At 34.5% G+C, this 21,747-nt stretch overlaps 2 protein-coding genes across 4 annotated transcripts in view; one reads left to right on the forward strand and one right to left on the reverse strand.

The window, feature by feature from the left end:
- Nucleotides 1-7,471, forward strand: part of LOC149787391 (uncharacterized) — a 48,824-nt gene extending 41,353 nt beyond the window's left edge. The window contains exons 3-4 of the mRNA XM_089977976.1: nucleotides 556-727; nucleotides 6,305-7,471. Coding sequence (XP_089834102.1) covers nucleotides 556-727; nucleotides 6,305-6,963 — 831 coding nt within the window. The 3' untranslated portion in view covers nucleotides 6,964-7,471. The remainder of the gene's footprint in view (nucleotides 1-555; nucleotides 728-6,304) is intronic.
- LOC149787392 (DNA-directed RNA polymerase II subunit RPB3-like) overlaps nucleotides 1-20,712 on the reverse strand; it is a 49,052-nt gene extending 28,340 nt beyond the window's left edge. The window contains exons 1-4 of one of the 3 annotated variants that reach the window (XM_089977978.1): nucleotides 20,649-20,712; nucleotides 16,188-16,237; nucleotides 14,873-14,994; nucleotides 9,157-9,285 (exon numbers count right to left, since the gene is read on the reverse strand). In XM_089977978.1, coding sequence (XP_089834104.1) covers nucleotides 9,157-9,285; nucleotides 14,873-14,994; nucleotides 16,188-16,237; nucleotides 20,649-20,677 — 330 coding nt within the window. In that variant the 5' untranslated portion in view covers nucleotides 20,678-20,712. Of the gene's footprint in view, nucleotides 1-9,156; nucleotides 9,286-14,872; nucleotides 14,995-16,187; nucleotides 16,238-20,380; nucleotides 20,540-20,648 lie in introns of those variants that run through there. The other 2 variants (XM_089977977.1, XM_089977979.1) reach the window with 2 other exon arrangements.
- Nucleotides 20,713-21,747: the final 1,035 nt, after the last annotated feature.

A 21,747-nucleotide genomic window follows, 5' to 3' on the forward strand; every position in this document is an offset into this window, starting at 1 on the left:
TTTGAGTGAAACTCCATGTTGATATGAACCGTTCAGAAGGAGTAACAATAATAAGATTTTCAAGACGGTTAACATGTAAGGTGTACTTCATTTAGGACTAACTACAAATCACAAGAAGTCTTTGAGTGAGAACTCCATGTTGATATGAACCGTTCAGAAGAAGTATCATTAATAAGATTTTCATAATGGCGGGTATAATGGCTGTCTTGGATATCTAAGCAGTAGCACCATTTTCATTTAGGAAAAACCCAACTTTCAGATGAATGTATGTGTAAAGTTTGATGGTAATCCTCCAGTAGTTTAGAAAGAGTAGTGATGACAAACTTTTGCTGACAGATGTATGGATGACAGACAAAATGCCTGCTCATAAGCTCTTCTGGCCAATGACCAACCGAGGTAAAAACCAATTTCAACAGATCTTCATGACCTGTTCTTTGATAATTCACAATAGTTTTCCTCAGTTTTGTCTTCCTGCTATGAGTAAAACAGAAAACTGCAGCAGGACAAAATTTTAAATTTCAAAGTTCTCATTTTGCATTCCCACTTAATCTGTAGGTACACAAGCTTCCCCTTCCTGCTAGACTGAAAAGAATTTTGGAGACAGTACGTCTGTCAGACCTTGTCATAAATCCTGCAGAATTATCAGAAGAGCATCATCGACACCAAATCTACCCTGCAACCTGTCTCCTAGACAACAGTAATGTTCTTGTCAAGGTCATATTCAAAGGTACTTTTAAGGGCATTTGTTATGTTCCTGTCAAGATCATTTTCAAAGGTACTTTCAAGGGACATTGGTTATGTTCTCGCCAAGGTCATATTCAAAGGCACTTTTATGGTACATTTTTAAAAAACATTTGTGCTAAACTAAAATACACTATTATTACTGCTACAAAAAATAAACATTTATTTATAACAACAACAAATTACTTTATCACATGCAAGTGACCACATAACATAGCTAAGTTGAGCAAGTCAGCTACTATGTAACAGCTGTAACTAGCCACATAAAACAGCAATATAACACTGGCAAGTTACTACATAATACTGGCAAGTTTCCATATAATACAAGCAGTGATTACTCTGCTTCTAAACTGTACAATGGAGCTTTTAAAGTACAACATATATAAAGTGAGATCACCTTACAATGTGGTATGTTGTATCTTTTAAGGAAACCCATATCATGTATATTAAATGTATCCAGTACAATGAGATACATATCTATATAATGTATATTACATGTATCTTATAAAAACCATATCATGTATACTAAATGTATCCAATACAAAACCATAGTATTTATATTAAATGTATCCAATCCAATGCAGTACATAGCCGTATCATGTATAGTAAATGTATCCAATACAAAACCACATCATGTATGCTAATGTATCTAGTAGAAAACCATAGTATTTATACTAAATGTATCCAATACAATGCAGTACATAGCCCTATCATGTATACTAAATGTATCCAATACAATGCAGTACATAGCCATATCATGTATACTAAATGCATCCAATACAATGCAGTACATAGCCCTATCATGTATACTAAATGTATCCAATACAATGCAGTACATAGCCATATCATGTATACTAAATGTATCCAATACAATGCAGTACATAGCCCTATCATGTATACTAAATGTATCCAATACAATGCAGTACATAGCCATATCATGTATACTAAATGTATCCAATACAATGCAGTACATAGCCATATCATGTATACTAAATGTATCCAATACAATGCAGTACATAGCCATATCATGTATACTAAATGTATCCAATACAATGCAGTACATAGCCCTATCATGTATACTAAATGTATCCAATATAAAGACACTGGCACTGATAATCAAAGATAACATATGCAGATATTTGCAAATATTTCCTTTAATATGGAGTGGGTGGGGTGGGAGAGTAGCATTAAGAAGCATGAGATTATCATCAAATAAACATGGCACTATTTACTACTTCTAAGTTGTGCTCAAGTAAATTCTTAACATACTACAGTTGCTAATAAACAACCACACAAGATGACCGACTTTTATGCTTACGTTAAGTATTTACAAGCAATGTAGTATAAACCTTGGAAAGTACAACACTGTAGATACCAGTAACCGAGTTTGGGTTAGTGATAATGTTCACATCAAATTGCACTGATGTGAATTACAGCCTATCCAAGATATTGAAGCTATGTTAGATAAATGCTGGGTCACATTGATACGGTGTTGGTGTCTGACACTCTCACATTGATACAGTGCTGGTGTCTGACACTCTCACATTGATACAGTGTTGGTGTCTGACACTCTCACATTGATACAGTGTTGGTGTCTGACACTCTGCAATTCAAATTGCCATCATCACTATGTATAGTTGACAGTTATTCTGGAAGTTGCCATGCTGTGAAATGGTGAAGCAGCAGACACTGTATTTTCAATACTGTTGAATAAAGTGACTTTTCTATTCAAAGAATGGTTTTAATATTTTCTACATCATTTATAAAGCTTCTTTTGAGCATGGTTTTAATATTTTCTATTTTTTTGTACACATACACAGGATTTGTACACATACACAGGATTTGTACACACATACACAGGATTTGTACACACATACACAGGATTTACAATTGTAAATATGCACAAGGCATCAGAAATGCTAAACACATGATGAATTGCACTAAAACTTTAAAGAGAAATGTTTTTGAGATGAAAAAAGTCACTGTTGATACCTGCTTATAAGACTAATCCAACTGCAAACTGCACAGACCCAGATTTGTTGTCACATGTTGTGTTGGCAGATCTAGGTCTGTGCTCTTTGTTAAGAGTAAACAGTAGAACAAACATCATAGACCCTGATCTGCAGGAACATTATACTATGGCAGATCAGGATCTATGTTGTCTGCAGTAGGACTCGACTTATAAGCAAGTATATACAGTATGATATGTACACAGATGTAAAGAAAAAAGAATTCAACCAACCCAGACCCACTGCATACATGCCAAACCCTGGTGAGGAAAAAGTGTAATCCAAGCAGAAAAAGAGTAATCCACATATAACATGATAAAATTCAATGAGCATATGTACAAAATGATTTATTTACCCCTCTGGTCTTTTAACATCAATTACTGCTTCAAGTTTCCATATGCAGCAATTTTAGCTTTAAAAGGTAAGAGACTCTCATACTGCATTTCAAAACACTTTGTACCAGCTGAGACTATAAATGTTTTGCACACCCGCAGAGCACTTAGTTCCGGGTTACTGAGCCTGGATCTGAATTCAGTTTTATTTTTGCTAACAATACTGAACAATCTCTCACAGCATTAGAATGGTAAAGAACCAATATTCCTTTCATAACCTGACAAAGAAGAGGAAATTCAAATCTTCCAGTTATTGGATCCTTTAACTTGGAAATAAGGTGCCATTGCACATCAACTCTGTCCGCATGAAGTACGTTGTCAGGTAGAATACCAACTTGATACTTCAGGAGTTCTCCTTCTAATTAATCGGCATCCTTTCCTGCAGCAAGGTGAATCAAATGCCAGGGACAACCTGATTTGTACACTGATGGAGACATTTTTCAAAATATAAAATGCAACTCCTTTATGAATTCCAGTCATCACTTATGCATGATCAGCTGAAAACCCATTACAGTTCTGCCAACTTAGGTTTATTCAAAGCATTATCATGCAAATCAAAAATGTTTTCTTCAGTGGAATCTAATTCTGGTAATGAAAGAGTATGCAGACTTTGATCTTTTCGCTGTCAATGTCTCTTACACAGACTAAGTACAACATTTTGTCATCATAATCACCACCCGTCTGTGGCAATACTAAATGGCCCAATTTTCACGCCTTCTGCAATTTTAGGTGAAGTATTTTCTGCTAAACACCAAATAATATTACGTGATTTTGTTCTTGAACATGCATAAATTCTCCAATTTTGGAATCAGAAAACAACCTTTTGAACAAAGGACCAACATAGTCTTCTACTGCTAGGGGTAGTCTGTGTTTTACTAAGAACTTGGTAAATAACACCTCTGCATTTATAAAATTCGTGTCCACAATTGAGTTATGCTGTAAAAAGAAGTTACCTTAGTACTGGAGTTAGTAAAACGAGCTAATTCAATGTTTTTTTTTGTTTTACCAGCATGATCAATATTAAAATCCTTTCCACACAGCCTGTGTAGTATTAAATTTTGACCCTCGATGGATTTTGACCTGGTCAGGTCGTTTTTCAACGGCCGTCATCAAAATGTCATGTTAAAATCTTACCCCATTTTTAAATGTCCTTTTAAATAACGACCCATTTGTAGTATTAAATTTCGACCCTCCTTGAATTCTGACCGGTCAGGTCATTTTTCAAAGGCTGTGATCGCATCAAAATCATTACTGAGGAAGAAAGTGACTGCTAAATTCAGGCCTTTAAAAATACCTTTGAAGCTATGCCGCTCTCATTCTCAAGTCAGTGTCGTACATTCAAAATTTAATACTACACATGCAATGGGCTGCGCTAGAATGAAATGCTGTATTATGTAATTCATGTATAGTTTGTCGTCTTTTTCTAATCCATCTGTGAAATTATTTGAAAAACATTTTTGCTCTAACATATTCGACTAGAATAAATCTGATGACTTTTAGCGCCAAATACCTACTGACTGGTTCTGTACCATATATGAATTAAAACAAAGAATCTACGAACAAAGATTAAAAATTAGAAATCAGTTTGTTCTCTCCTAACTAAACCATATAGCTGCTATAAATAGAAACCAACGGTCAAAAGTTTGAAAGTGAAACCAGCATGTTTCTTGGAATAGGGCTGCTACTATAAATAGAATATAATACTGTTAGGAAAGAGGATGCATGTCTCCAGACAAGCATACTCTTGTGTCGTAGTTATGTAGAATTCTCCAATTTTGGAATCAGTCTAGAATACAGTCTGGGATTAATGGGATGTTAATAAAAATGAGAAAACTAATTATCAAATTGATTTGGGAGGGGGATATGCCGAAAAATGCATAATCCGAATACATTTACGTGAAAGGCGTAATTTAGTGTAAAAAAAAGAGTAATGATTATGCCAAAAGCATAACGGTTGGCATGTATGCCATTGTGTCTGCAAAAAAAATGGGGAAAAAATATATAATTTTTCTACACAAGAATTCCAAACTGGGGTCAACAATTTATCCTAGTACTATGGTATTCCATAATTATTTCATTATACACATGTAATAGAAATTAACAACCTCTCTATCCCCCCCATGATATTTCACGAAGTTATGGTACACTGCTTAAAAAAATGATATAGCTGTAAGTGCTCCAAAACCATGATAGCCTCATGCACAAAGCATATCTGTATCTCACATGGGCTTTTGTTGATTTTTTTAGATCATATATAAAAGTTCTTCAAGCAGACTTTAACTGGGGAAAGGGCTTCTTCAACAGCCAAGGGATGTTTACTTTTCACAGAATGTAAAACATAGTTGGGATGGTTGTTTCCTAGCCTCAGTTCATCCAGTGGAGAAATAGCCCAACAATTCCATAAATAACACAATAAATGAGAAAATCATGAAAGGGTGATATATAATCAATCAATGAGGAAATTTAATTTTAATAAAATCATTAATTTATCACATTCCAAGTAAAGTTGTGGAGTAAAAGATGTGAAAATATAATATTGTTCTTGTATCTTATTATATTATGTATTTTTTTTAAGTGACAACTTGCCAAGACAGGGTTAAGTTACATTGCAATGTACTAAGTCTATACCATAATGATTCTGAAAAATCATAATTAATAAAGTGCTAAAGTAGTTTGGATAGAAATGTAAGGAAAGATAAACAGGACATTCAGTGAATAATGTAGAAAAACAATCATAATTTTAACACAGCATAGCCTTGTAATTATGCATTTTTTAAAAAGAGACAAAAGAATAATAATACGATATATATTAATTATTTTGCATTTTATAAAAAGAGAGAAAAGAATAATAATACTGTATATATTAATTATTTTGCATTTTTTGTATGGTTAACATCAACTAAAAAAATATGTTGTGTTTTGTTGTCAAAGGTATCAAGTGAGAAATTAGCACATCCAAATGTCATTTGTTTTCAATTACTCTAACATCTACCACTACACAGCACAGCAACTTCCAGAATAAACCAAGGCACGATTGCATGTTTAATCTTGATAGGTGAATAAGAGCAATAGCCATGGTTTCCAAAGCAAGGATAGGGAAGGAAAAAAACATCCTTCCTGGAAGCATGGATATCATAATTAAATTGGGTTTGTTTATTTCAGGCCAGAATTTGCAGTCGACTGGTCCCACATTGATCACAAGTTTTGAGGTTGGAGATACTACTGTCTGCCTCTATCTGCCTCTACAATCACTCGACAAGGCAATACAAACATGCATTAGAAGGAAAAGCAAGTTTGAAGATATTTTCATCCTGAAAATGATCAAAGCAATCCTGAAGGTAAAAAAAATATCAACAAAACTTACACCTTCCTGCATTGACCTTCTCCCGGATGACAGATTTCATATAGATGTGGAAGAAGATGATACAGAGGGATATACATTTAACACAGTCACAAGTGGTTCTGCAGTGTATTTAGCACCTGAAGTTTTGGCCAGAAAAAATCCTGATTCCAGGGCCCTTTCATGGACCATTGGCTGCATTGTTTACGAACTCCTGGCCCTGAAACCTCCTTATTATGATAACACAGGGAAAAACCCATTTCAGGTGTACAAGAATATAATGCAAGGAATAGTACCACAGTGGCCTCCAGATGGAAATCATGCTATTTTATCACTGACTTGGAAATGCCTGAAACACAATCCTGATGAAAGAATTTGTCTGGAGGACATGGCTAAGGAGGTTGATGATCTTCTTCGTCAACACGGAATAAACGATGAAGAAAAACTTTATAACCTCAATGGCATGGACAGTGTTGACTAAATCTGTGTATACATGTTTCCGCTGTGTGTCCATGTAAAAATTGCAAGCACTGTACACATAATATTAACAAGCCAATTTAGCTGATACCTTACTCTGTATTACCCACCATATGTACTTGCTTTTAAAGTGAGCCAATTACAAAAATAACACACAGATCATGATCTGTTGTTGTATGATATGCTGGCAGATTGGGGTCCATGTTGCTTGTTCTACTAATTACTAATAACAAACTGCCTAGATCCAACTTATGTGCTGGCAGATCTGGGTCTGTATAGTCAATAAGTGGACCTGACTTACAAGTGAATATATACAGTAAGAAAGTTTAGCATAGTATTCAGTGTATTTTTCAAAAATAATTTTCTTTTTAAATTTTATGAATTCTTTACTTATCAAACTTCCATTATCTGTCAGAAAATGGTATTTATATTTCATATTTTTTATACAACTAAATAAATTTGTAGCATCTCTAATTGGAACCAATGATGTTACAGAAGCCAGATCAGTTTAAGTTGAGCTTGTTTTTACAAAATTTATTTAATTTAATGCTTTCAAGAGCATGCAATTCTATGTTATTGTGTTAAACATACATATTTATAAATATAATGTGTCAATGTGTTTTTTGACAAGACTGATGTGGAAAATTCATCAGTATTAATTCTCTCTGATTCGTTTAAACCTTAACTTTTACCTATGTCTGGTTTGTTTTTTAAGCTAATGAGCCAATTGATCTGAAACATAGGACTAGCTGTAATTTTATCATCAAGAATTATTAAGGTGACAGTTAGGGAAATGAGTATGGAAAACAAAAAGGAATAATAAAGAACTATATTCCTCTAATGAATTTCGTCATCATGAGTACCATGAATTGACCATTTCTCCAGAAAAATTTCTTGGTGTGGCAAGATGTCATTAAACTGATGACCAATTGTGAGATCTAAACCATTCTACAAAATTCATGACAAAAAACTCAAATCAAGAGATAAGCATAAACTAGCCAGGTGATTTACTCAGATGCTGAACTGACTCAATGTCCTTTTATAGACTTCACCTGCTTATTTTAAAGAAAAAAGCAAGAAAACCCTAAAACAAATGCCAAAGCTAGCAATTTTCACTCCTGTCCACCCCCAAGTATTTACCCTACCCTCCAGACAATGACCCTGGGAAAAATCTGTCAATCATCGTACTACTATGGCTGCATAAAGCTCGGACAGAAACTATTTGACAATATTGCAGCTCAAATTAAACATGGACCGAAAATATTTCAACATTTTTAACTGAAAAATTATTTAACATCTGACTTTTGACCCTCTCCAAGGGACCCAAGAATAATACTCCTCTCACATATAATCACATGGGCAACATATCTACAATGTATCGTGAGTCTTCACCCTGCAGTTTATAGATAGATTCATTAATTTATAGTTGGATATCACAAACAAATTTCAATAGTGGGATGAAAAAAATGAAAGAAAAAACATAAATCCCCAGGCCAATAGGTGACAAATAGTCCAAGAATTTGTGCAAATAACAAATAAAAGAATGAACAGAAAAACGAATCCCAAACCAAATGAACTCTCCACAAATGGGAAAAAGTCTAAATCCCAACCAACTTCAGTAATGAGGGAATTAAAAAAGGCTATACAAACCAGTCCTTATATTAAAATGTGAGAAGATGTTTGACAGATAAATATACAGGGCTCACTCTGTATAACGCCATACCATAAAAATGACCCTTACTATCCTTCTCAGGAACTAAAGTGAAATAAATTGTACCAGTGACAAAACCAAATTTAATCAATTTACTGGGATCCATGACAATATCCACATCATAAGACAGCCAGCAGTATACTGGGAGGGGGCATTATAAAGAGGGAAACCTGTAATTTCCATGACAATATGCACATTATATCAGGCAGCAGTCTCTAAGCATGTACAATATTATGCCTTAAGTGAAGACAAAAAAAATGGAAACACTGGTGGAAATTGTACATATGACTTGACATAGATATCATGAATCCATCATGTGTGTGCTCAGAAGCGATGCTTGCTTGAACAGAGACCTGGTCTAAAATGCCATATTACACTCATAACATCTGGCAACAGACAGCAGTGATCAGCAAATTCCATTAAAAAATCTTATAAACTTTAAAGCCTGATATATCAGACTATTTGCAAGAGAAGCGGAATACCTACTGGTACAACTTTTGGATTAGATGATACAAGATCTGCACTGGTGACATGCCGTGTTTGGTCCTCATTACATTTCACATCCAACGAGAACTCCACTGAGCAGTCACCACAAAACTCCTCACATGTACAGTCCTACAAAGAAAGGATACAACAACATGATAAACAGACTGGACCTTAACACTGTTGATCTACAAAATATTAAAAACTATGACTTCTCAAATGTTTCTTCTGGGGTCTACCATTTCCTTATCATTTCAGTCTGGATTATTGTACTATTTGTTCTCAGAGAATAAATTTATTTTCTGTCCACAGAAAACAATATTTCAATGTGTCCAACTTACAAATAAAAAATCCAAGTCCAAACAATGACTATCATATGGATGATATTATATTTATCTAAGACAAATCACAAAATTATATTCCAATAAATTCCTGATAATACATGAAACTAGCAAATATTTTGTTCTAGATTAATAGATTAATTTCATCCTCACAAGCCCTAGGCAAATATCCACTACTCTCTTTTACCCATGGCTGCCTATAAGATTTCTTCACTTCTCATGAATTTTCACCATCTGCCTAACCAATCATTGTGTACCCATGCAAAATTTTCTCAGTTGATTTAACATGACCTTTCATGGTGACAGAGTGAGCCAAACTGATTTTCTCTTCCAAACACAATCACTTGTTGATTCAGGCCACTGTGTTGATGTATTTCCATCTACTTCTACATTTTCTATTTTTGTTTATGCATGTCCATGAGTAATGAGGTAATCTTATTGCAGGCAGCCATGAGTCAAAAGCGTGCAATACTAGATATTCACCCACAACATGCAATGATGGATTAAATTTTAAATAAATTATTTTGTACTGAAACTTGTTCCTACATAAATGACCTGTGTACAGGTTTTTGTATTATCCACAATGGAGTTATAAAAGGTTTTGGTATTATCCACAATGGAGTTATAAAAGGAACAGTTTGCCGGTAATCTGGATATAACATGATTTCGTATGAAAAACTACATGCCTTAGCAGTATATCTGAATATCTTTGTAAGATTTTGAGTTTGCATAAAGAATTATTTATGGTTATCTGGCCACAGTAAAAAGTAGTAGCTCCTCAGAGTAGAATGTACTCTAATAAACAGGTCCTAAAAGTAGGATGTACAAATGTGACACTAATAAACAGGTCCTCAGAGTAGGATGTATAAATGTGACATTCTAATAAACAGGTCCTCAAAGTGGGATATATAAATGTGACATTCTAATAAACAGGTCCTCAGAGTGGGATGTACAGATGTGATATTCTCAAAAATAAGTCATCAGAGTTGGATGTACAAATGTGACACTAATAAACAGGTCCTCAGAGTGGGATGTGCAGATGTGACACTCTAATAAACAGGTCCTCAGAGTAAGATGTATAAATGTGACATTCTAATAAACAGGTCCTCAGAGTGGGATGTATAAATGTGACATTCTAATAAACAGGTCATCAGAGTAGGATGAAAAGATGTGATATTCTCAAAAATAAGTCATCAGAGTAGGACATACAAATGTGACACTCTAATAAACAGGTCCACAGAGTGGGATGTATAAATGTGACATTCTAATAAACAGGTCCTCAGAGTGGGATGTACAGATGTGATATTCTCAAAAATAAGTCATCAGAGTAGGATATACAAATGTGACACTCTAATAAACAGGTCCTCAGAGTGGGATGTATAAATGTGACATTCTGATAAACACATCCTCAGAGTGGGATGTATAAATGTGACATTCTAATAAACAGGTCCTCAAAGTGGGATGTATAAATGTGACATTCTAATAAACAGGTCCTCAGAGTGGGATGTATAAATGTGACATTCTAATAAACAGGTCATCAGAGTGGGATGTACAGATGTGATATTCTCAAAAATAGGTCCTAAAAGTTGGATGTACAGATGTGACACTCTAATAAACAGGTCCTCAGAGTGGGATGTATAAATGTGACATTCTAATAAACAGATTCTCAGAGTGGGATGTATAAAAGTGACATTCTACTAAACAGGTCCTCAGAGTGGGATGTATAAATGTGACATTCTAATAAACAGGTCATCAGAGTGGGATGTACAGATGTGATATTCTCAAAAATAAGTCATCAGAGTACGATATACAAATGTGACACTCTAATAAACAGGTCCTCAGAGTGGGATGTATAAATGTGCCATTCTAATAAACAGGTCCTCAGAGTGGGATGTACAGATGTGATATTCTCAAAAATAAGTCATCAGAGTATGAAAAACAACTGTGACACTCTAATAAACAGGTCCTCAGAGTGGGATGTATAAATGTGACATTCTAATAAACAGGTCCTCAGAGTGGGATGTATAAATGTGACATTCTAATAAACAGGTCCTCAGAGTGGGATGTATAAATGTGACATTCTAATAAACAGGTCCTCAGAGTGGGATGTATAAATGTGACATTCTAATAAACAGGTCCTCAGAGTGGGATGTATAAATGTGACATTCTAATAAACAGGTCCTCAGAGTGAACCCGGGAAAACCCCGGAAAGAACCACCGACCCACGAGAAGCTACTGGCAAGCTTTCTCACATACCCACATTGGCTGAATACAAGACTCGAACCCACACAGACAGAGGTGAGATGGCAATGATCCGTAATGGAGAGCGCTTTAGACCACTCAGGGCCCCTCCTGTTGTACAAAGTACCAGCAGGATGGGACCATACAGTTCATCAGAAGTAATTAGAACACAATAATGACCCTGAACTGCATGAACATTCCAAAATGGCCTATCTGGGCCTATGTTGTTTACAGTTGGACCTGACTTATAAATGGTATATCCATCATGGTGATGTTTGCATCCCAGACTATAAATGTGAAAATTTGAAGTTAAACGGTCACTTCTTTAAAATCACTCAGTGGATCTAATTAATATTCTGATATATACTTCCATTCAGTATGAATATTCATTCATGTCAAATGTAAAAAAAAAAGAGTTCACGTTCCTTTAAGTATATCTTTTGTGCTGATGACTTGAATGGTTGACTCTTTTAATAACGGGTATCATGCTCCTTTAGTTCTTAATATGACTTAGATTTTGTCAACCGGTCGGAAATATATTTAAACAAACCATCTTTGTAATATGATTAGTTTTTCTGGTTCTCCAGCTTCTAAAAATCAATTGTCAAATCAGTTTCTAATGAAAAGCAAGCAATTCATCTTCTTTATGACAAGCTGACACCAAGATTTGTCTTTTAATTGTAAAAGTACAAATGCGCATGAAAACAAAAATGAATAGATAAAATTCTTCAAAAGTGATGTCCAATAATTAAAAGGCACAAGGAAAATAAATTTGGCAAAATTATTTTGATGTCTGAAATTAGTCTCAGAAAACAAACTGAAAATGTTATCTATTTCAAGGATGCAATGTAGGAAGCAATTGGACACTTTTCTGGTTTTCAAAAAATGCTGTGCAAAAACATATCTGGCAATTGGCAAATACATAAAAATCATGTTGACAACAGCAGTAACAAGAACTGTATGATACTGTTAAAATAACTGAATGGTAACAACAAAGTTTAACATTTTCTGTTCATGTTCATGGATGTCTAATCTTCCAAGGTGTATTTGAAGTTTTACAAGGATGTCTAATCTTCCAAGTTATATTTGAACTTTTACAAGGATGTCTAATCTTCCAAGGCATATTTGAAGTTTTACATGGATGTCTAATCTTCCAAAGTGTATTTGAAGTTTTACAAGGATGTCTAATCTTCCAAAGTGTATTTGAAGTTTTACATGGATATCTAATCTTCCAAAGTGTACGTGAAGTTTTTATGGATGTCTAATCTTCCAAGGTGTATTTGAAGTTTTACAAGGATGTCTAATCTTCCAAGGCATATTTGAAGTTTTACAAGGATGTCCAATCTTCCAAGCTGTAAGTGAAGTTTTACATGGATGTCTAATCTTCCAAGGTGTATTTGAAGTTTTACAAGGATGTCCAATCTTCCAAGGTATATTTGAAGTTTTACAAGGATGTCCAATCTTCCAAGGTATATTTGAAGTTTTACATGGATGTCTAATCTTCCAGGGTGTAAGTGAAGTTTTACAAGGATGTCTAATCTTCCAAAGTGTATTTAAGTTTTACATGGATGTCTAATCTTCCAAGCTGTAAGTGAAGTTTTACATGGATGTCTAATCTTCCAAGGTGTATTTGAAGTTTTACAAGGATGTCTAATCTTCCAAGGTATATTTGATGTTTTACAAGGATGTTTAATCTTCCAAGGTGTATTTGCAGTTTAACAAGGATGTCTAATCTTCCAAGGTATATTTGAAGTTTTACATGGATGTCTGATCTTCCAAAGTGTATTTGAAGTTTTACAAGGATGTCTAATCTTCCAAAGTGTATTTGAAGTTTTACAAGGATGTCTAATCTTCCAAGGTTTATTTGAAGTTTTACATGGATGTCTAAACTTCCAGGGTGTATTTGAAGTTTTACAAGGATGTCTAATCTTCCAAGGTGTATGTGAAGTTTTACACGGATATCTAATCTTCCAAAGTGTATTTGAAGTTTTACAAAGATGTCTAATCTTCCAAGGTATATTTGAAGTTTTACAAGGATGTCTAATCTTCCAAGTTATATTTGAAGTTTTACAAGGATGTCTAATCTTTCAAGGTATATTTGAAGTTTTACATGGATGTCTTAATCTTCCAAAGTGTATTTGAAGTTTTACAAAGATGTCTAATCTTCCAAGGTATATTTGAAGTTTTACAAGGATGTCTAATCTTCCACGGTATATTTGAAGTTTTACATGGATGTCTAATCTTCCAAGGTGTATTTGAAGCTTTACATATAATTATTGCCCACTTCTGATATTTTATTCTCAATATTAATGCAGAAATATAATTAAACATCAAGAGTTCTCTCTTTTTCAGTACAACAGTCCATTAAAGGCATAATGTTATGGTCCCTAAAATGCCACTTCTACTGACAGGATTAAATGTACTGATGTTCAATTTACTGTCATCGACTGGTTTTCATTATGATTCTATACACTGACTGGTTTTCATTATGATTCTACACTTTGACTGGTTTTCATTATGATTCTATACACTGACTGGTTTTCATTATGATTCTATACATTGACTGGTTTTCATTATGATTCTATACATTGGCTGGTTTTCATTATGATTCTATACATTGACTGGTTTTCATTATGATTCTATACACTGACTGGTTTTCATTATGATTCTATACATTGACTGGTTTTCATTATGATTCTATACATTGACTGGTTTTCATTATGATTCTATAGCTGGTTATCACAACAAGAGTCTGAAAGTTAAATTATAATAATGTTCTTTTATGGTGGGAAGTGTTATGTTGTGTTTTTATAAAGGTCTGACAGCTAGAGAAATCCTGCTTGGTTGGTGTTTAATACTTTATCAGTAACAGTTGAAAGTGGACAAAGACACGCTGTCGTAACAATTATGAAATTAATCCAGCTTGCTAGCAATTTCCGTCTGATTTTCGAGCTGAAAAAACGATTTCAAATTTCTGCATTGATAAGCTAAATATTACATTACCTGTCAAATAATATTTTATTTACAAAGGAAAAAAATACAACTTTTGTGCACAATTTCAAGAAAATGTCAATTCCTGACAAGTGGAATAATTTCAGATTTTTCCTACCCCTATGTGTGTAAAGGTCTATACATACCCTGGAATACTGCATTCTATCTACAACATCATCACATGTGAGAGGGATTAGTCCAATCCTATGAGCCAGAAACTCGTCAAATAACACTGTGGAGTTTGCCTCAATCTGCACCCAATCTATGGCTGAAATAAAAAATAAAAAAAAACTGTGGAGTTTCTTTCAATCTGCACCCAATCTATAGCTGAAATATAAAACAGATGTTTATTTATTACTTTTAATTTTGAAATCAAACCCAGTCTTGCTTGATATTCTTGTTCCAGGCAAAATCAAATTAGTAATTTGTTGGATACTTTAAATATGTTCCAGTCACTTTTGCTGTGAAGATCACTTTTTATTTACAAATGTTTATTTTTACAACCTGGTTTACTTTAATACAAATGCAGTGCTCCAAGTATTTATCAAACTTTAGTAGCCATACTTCACAATATTTGTGACCATTTCAAAAATTCAATCTTAAAACACAAACTGAACCCATGCAAGTAAAGCAAGCAATATGGGTCCCAGTGACCTATTTTTATGATGATGGTGTAGTACTTATCAATATACATCACCTCACCAAGTTTCATGATTCTAGTATGTATACAGGGAGTAAAAATCCTATGTGGTAATGAACTACACACAAATATATGACCTAAGCTAGCAAAATGTGAAACATGTGTCACAGTGACCTTCTTTTCTTGTAAGAATGTGGTACTATAGTATATACCTAACCCCTCAGTGATTTTCAAAACGAAAAGCAACAAGGATATAAATGCACAAGAATTAGTCCTTTCATTTTTCAATTCATAATTTCTAATTGGATCACTGCCAGGGGGTCTCTCTCTAGCAATGTCAACCTGTTTATGATTTAAACCCAGAGTTTCTTCTTTAAATATATTACCTAATCAAAATACCTTAGGAGAACTACTCCTCTTCCTCGCAAATCCGGCCCTCCTAGAACACATCTGTAGCTCAAGGAAGTTAAAAGTTATCTGCCCACCTAGGTGGTAGTCAAGCAGAGTGATGTCCCCTTAGTAGTGGGATTGGCAACAAATCCCGTGAATATCTCAGTTACTACTCTGCTCATGCCAAGAAGCACACTCTCATCAAAAGTGACACAAGTTTATGTGTATAATTTTCAATATATTCTTGACCCTGATGTTACAGTACAAGACAAACTACTGACAAAATCAATTATATACACTATGAGACACTTTCTCAATTTATGTAACAGTAAGTAAACAATACAAGTTTTTTCAATACTGATTCAAAACACATGAAAAACAGACTAGAATTAGCAATCATCCACTGCTCCTGTATAGCGCATGACAGTTACCTATTGTTGGAACTTCTGCAATGCATACCCTCCTCAATCCATTTGCAACACTGAAAATATTAAAAATAAGCAGTAATCATACACGGGTGAAAGATCAGGAAGATATGTAATTGCTTTTCACAAAAAAAATGCTGCTAATTTACATTTTAAAAAGAAGTATTTTAAGTATCTTTGCTGATTCTAACCTTCCCACAATGCATTCTTTGTAATATTTTATAATTCTAGCCAACCTTTACACTGTATGTCCTATTAAATTTTCACGCTGATTTACATTCAGAACACAATCTGATTAAAATCAGACCTCCATTGTCCTAGCAACTGCTTAGGGGTCATGTTCTGGTGACCTTTGAATTAGACAATGGAAATGAAGCTTTTAAAAATCTTAAAGTGAATCAAATCATTCTGGACACTAGCGTTGTTCCGATTATCGATTTTAATCGATCATCAGTTGGTTGAGCAAACCAACAAGATAATCGATTGTGAAACTCCATAATCGATTATGTGTAAAGGGAGATTACTTCTTAGTTGTATGCAAAGGGAGACTACTTTTTAGTTGTACACAAAGCACAAAGGTTAGTAAAACTTCCTGCCACTAAAGTTGACCTAAAATTTATTAATTCCCTTCACAACTACAAATATAAAACCATATGACATTTCAAAGGTGCAAAATTTCATAATTAGGAACATATAGCCATTATTACATCATCAAGTTGTTAAATAGTTGAGTTATTAAATTTAAACACATTTCGATGATTTGTTTCAGTTTTAAATGCAACATTATTTGTAGTATTTGTAAACAATGACAAACAAGAAAACCATGTCCTTCTACACTTAAAATTATAGACACATCACATATGAATTAAAGGATTTTGGGGGATTGTAGCAGTATTTCAGCTGCATATGACTTATCAGCCATAAAAAGTTGCGTACATTTAACAAATATGTCGAACAAAAATAACACAACACAATAGACAAAAATGTAATATTATTATCAGGTTAAACTATACATGTCATTAAAAGAGATTACTCCTGTACATTTACAAACATCTTGAACTATTGATCAAAGATATAACTGAATAACAAACAAAAATTAAAATTGGCTCTTAGTAACCGATTATAATCGATTATCAGTTGGTTAAGTGGAACCGATTATCGATTATGAATTCCTGACCAATTCCCATCACAAAAGGACACACTGATGTGCTTCAGCCACAATGCTCAGTCTCCCAAATGTGAAGATCTAAGATTTCATCTGATTGGCTGATAAAATTAGCATTTATGATAATAACATAGGTCACTAAGACATGCCCCTAAGCGATCTTGATGTTAGATCTTCACCTACGACAGTGGAGATCTGATTTTAATCAGATTGATTCATAACATACAGCCCTTAAGAGCCCTGCGTGTCATTTTCACACGAAAAGTTGCATTTATTCAGTTAATTTAAGGCAAGTTGTACTTTGGATGACTTAGTCTAAGGACACTTGAAAATTACATTATTCATTTGCTTGTATGTGCCTGTTGACATTAGGAAAATATTTCATCTTGCATATTGGTACATACATTACTTTTCTTTTTTATAAAGGTGGCTGGACATATATTTCAGTCAAGTATACCAATTAATTTGTTTTTTTTAAAACCTGATCTAATTTGGGCAATCTATGCAAAGTAGCTAATAATTAGGATGTAATAAATCAATACTGTCATAATTGCATTAAATCAAATAAAATCCATTCAAGTGGGTCATATTACTTCAATTCCCATTCAAGTGGGTCATATTACTTCAATTCCCATTTTAAGTGGGTCATATTACTTCAATTCCCATTCAAGTGGGTCATATTACTTCAATTCCCATTTTAAGTGGGTCATATTACTTCAATTCCCATTCAAGTGGGTTATATTACTTCAATTCCCATTCAAGTGGGTCATATTACTTCAATTCCCATTTTAAGTGGGTCATATTACTTCAATTCCCATTCAAGTGGGTCATATTACTTCAATTCCCATTTTAAGTGGGTCATATTACTTCAATTCCCATTCAAGTGGGTCATATTACTTCAATTCCCATTTTAAGTGGGTCATATTACTTCAATTCCCATTTTAAGTGGGTCATATTACTTCAATTCCCATTCAAGTGGGTCATATTACTTCAATTCCCATTCAAGTGGGTCATATTACTTCAATTCACATTTTAAGTGGGTCATATTACTTCAATTCCCATTCAAGTGCATCATATTACTTCAATTCCCATTCAAGTGGGTCATATTACTTCAATTCCCATGGTGAGAAAATGAGTTCAAAAATCACCTTTTTAACTTCTGATATACTTGCTACGTAATATAGTGAATGTCAATGAGGTCATGTAAGTGCATTTACTCATCTCAAATTAAATATTAATTGTTCTAATATTTAATACTAACATAGTTTAAGCAAAATTCACTGAGTCATGTTAATCAAATGCTCTGCACCTTATCTGTCACAAAGAAACTTCCTGATAATAATTATTGATCATTATGGACATTTACAATGGTGGCCATATACTAAACTGGGTCAAGAAAAGAGCACGTCAGGTCTAATAATCACAACATTTGGGAGTATTTTCAACATGTGAAGCTTTCACTGTGACATCACACTGTGCGATAATCAATCTGGTTTGTACCTGATTACAACTTAAGGTTGACCTCGTCAACTATATCTACGTACAAACACCGAGTTTTGTGATGTTTTTTTGGAGCGTGAAAATGATCAGCTTCCAAAGGAACGTGGATGTGTGAAGGTCCAAATAAAATGAACACTCTCCATTCAAAGGCATGTATATTCAAATTCTAAATAATGGCACCCATTACTGAAATAGTTGGTACGGAACATACAATGCTGTCGAGCATTTCTGCAAACGTAAGGTTTCCATCACCAATATTGCAGCAAAATGCATACCAAATTCGACTGATTGATGAAAATAAAATACTGCAATGCTTACCTTTTGAAATGAGGCAATTTTCACCAGAATATTCTGTTCAAAATAATATTAATTTTTGATACACCTGATACCACCTGTGTTTTCGTGACTCACAATATGTTGGCCTATTCTGCGCATAGCTTTGAAAAGATGTAATGTGTCAGCATTTTGGTTGAGTAATTAGGTCAGGTTTATAGCTGGTTTTACAAACTTCAACATAACAATGGCAATAAATGGGTAGAGATATCATATTAAGCAAATAACACTGATCCTGTAAAAAAATTAGTTAAGTTCAGCATTTGATATAAAAAAAAGCTATTATGTTGAAGAGAACCAGCAATGAATGGGATGTAATGTGTTTACAACTTCTCCCTTATGGAAAAAAAATTACTAAAGAATTTAGAAACAAACTTTGGCCATGGAGAATCCATTCTAGCAGCAAATTGACATGCTGTATAGCTGACGATAAAACTGAACAACTTGCAAAATTGGAAACTTGGATTAAAATGCAGTATTGTTGTAAGGTATACATTTCCATCTTTTATATAATGTACTTATTTCATGATTCTAAACGATAGTGTAAACAGGATTTTCTGGGTTAAACGTTCAAGAGGGTCAAAGAGTCGGTCTTTAATTGTTAGGACTGGTCAGCCTAGTGTCAGGATAATGTGACTGGGTGGGACATCATGCTACATGTCTGCAGCATGATGCCCCAGTGCTATACATCACTACAAACTGCCACACTGCAGACATCGTAGCGATATGTTAAAGCTACGTTAAAAATCCTAATTACACACACTTTAATTTGACATTTAGAAATCACATTTTCATATGCAATGGGGGTAGAAATGTGGAATATTTTTGTATACTTCATGAATATCAATTCCTTTATACAAAATGGATATTCGACCAAAAACAACACGTGATCCAATATTTACAGGAATGTCGTATCGTTGCTTAGAATTATCCGACGCGCAAAATGACCTGAATGGCTTAATCTTTGATTTTCAATAACAACAATTTCTGGATATAAATAGAGTATTCCAGCTTAACGTCAAAAAACAGTTTTATGATGGTCTTTCTCTGAAATAATTATTAATTTTGTAAATGTTATAATTGTTTCGAAACTACCGAACGTATAGGCTAATGCCTTCCATTCTCTACATGCGCTTCGGCTCAATTACTGTACACAGAATACATAATGATTCAATTATTTGATGTTATAATAAGGAATAACCTAAGATCTGTGTCCTCTAGAATGAACTTTATATTTTCATCAGTTATCTGAGTAATCTGAACAGTCGGCTGATTCGCATACGGCATTTTGATCACAGTAATTCACACAGCGCTTTCTACATGTGCGTCAGTCGTCGATAGCTTGAAGGGAGCATTGATTTTCATTAAAGGAGCTCCCACTCTCAAGCCTAAATCATTAAGATATTTGCTATATCAAACTAAACCACGTTGTTATTTCACATGAATTATTGGCAAATAAGTAAAATTACGTCAAGCATATATTCGGCTTTAATAACATGCATCTTCCGTCTTTCTTGTTTATCAAATGGAAAATCTGCCTAACCTTAAACTTCATAATGGAATATTCCGTTCTATTTCCTGTAAGCATTGTTAGAATCCACACTATGTTCCGAATTTACTTTTCCTAAAGCGATAAAGCAGGTAGTAATAATAATAATAATAATAATGATAACAATGATAATAGAAGTACTAGTAACAGCAATAAATAAACAATGAAATAAATAAATAAATAATAAAATAGGCAAGGTATCTTTTTTTAAATAGTTAGTTTTTCCCGTCACCCCTGCCGGGGTATAGGCCGCCCGCAAAAGATCGCCAGAGGCTTCTTTCCTGTGCCATCCCCTCAAGCTGACACCAGGTGTGACCCATCCTAGTGATCTCCCCCATAAGGTCACGTCGCCAGGTGTTTCTTGGTCGTCCCCTTCTCCGCTTGCCTTGGGGGTTCCATTTCAATGTTTCTGGTAATGTTGGTTGGTGGCTTACGTAGGGTGTGTCCTATCCAACCCCACCTTCTCTTCTTGGTCTCATCCTCTACCGGAAGCTGGGAGGTTCGCTGCCACAGGCTGGTGTTGCTGATAGTGTCTGGCCAGCGGATCTGGAGAATTCTTCTTAGGCATATGTTGATGAAGGTCTGAGCTCTCTTTACAGTCGACTTGGTGGTTCTCCAGGTCTCTGCTCCATACAGTAGGACTGACTTCACGTTGGAGTTGAACAGTCTGATCTTGGTAGTTAAGAAAATTTCTTTGGAGCTGCAGATGTTCTTGAGCTGTATGAAAGCTGCTCTCGCCTTTCCGATCCGTGCCTTGACATCTGCGTCTGTGCCACCCTGCTGGTTGATAATGCTGCCCACGTACGTGAAGGACTCCACCTCTTCCAGGGGACTTCCCTGCAGTGTGACTGGGTTGTTACTGGCATAATTGATCTTGAGGATTTTGGTCTTGTCTTTATGGATGTTGATGCCAACCTGTGCTGATGTGGCTGCCAGGCATGTGATAAACAGTAGCTGAAATTCAGTGAGTGATTGTATAGTTACAACATTTTCATCCGAGTGCCTATACAGTTTCGTTT

The sequence above is a fragment of the Sinohyriopsis cumingii genome, chromosome 12 (assembly GCF_028554795.1).
Source record: "Sinohyriopsis cumingii isolate HCF-2022 chromosome 12, ASM2855479v2, whole genome shotgun sequence".
Taxonomy (NCBI): Eukaryota; Metazoa; Mollusca; class Bivalvia; order Unionida; family Unionidae; genus Sinohyriopsis; species Sinohyriopsis cumingii.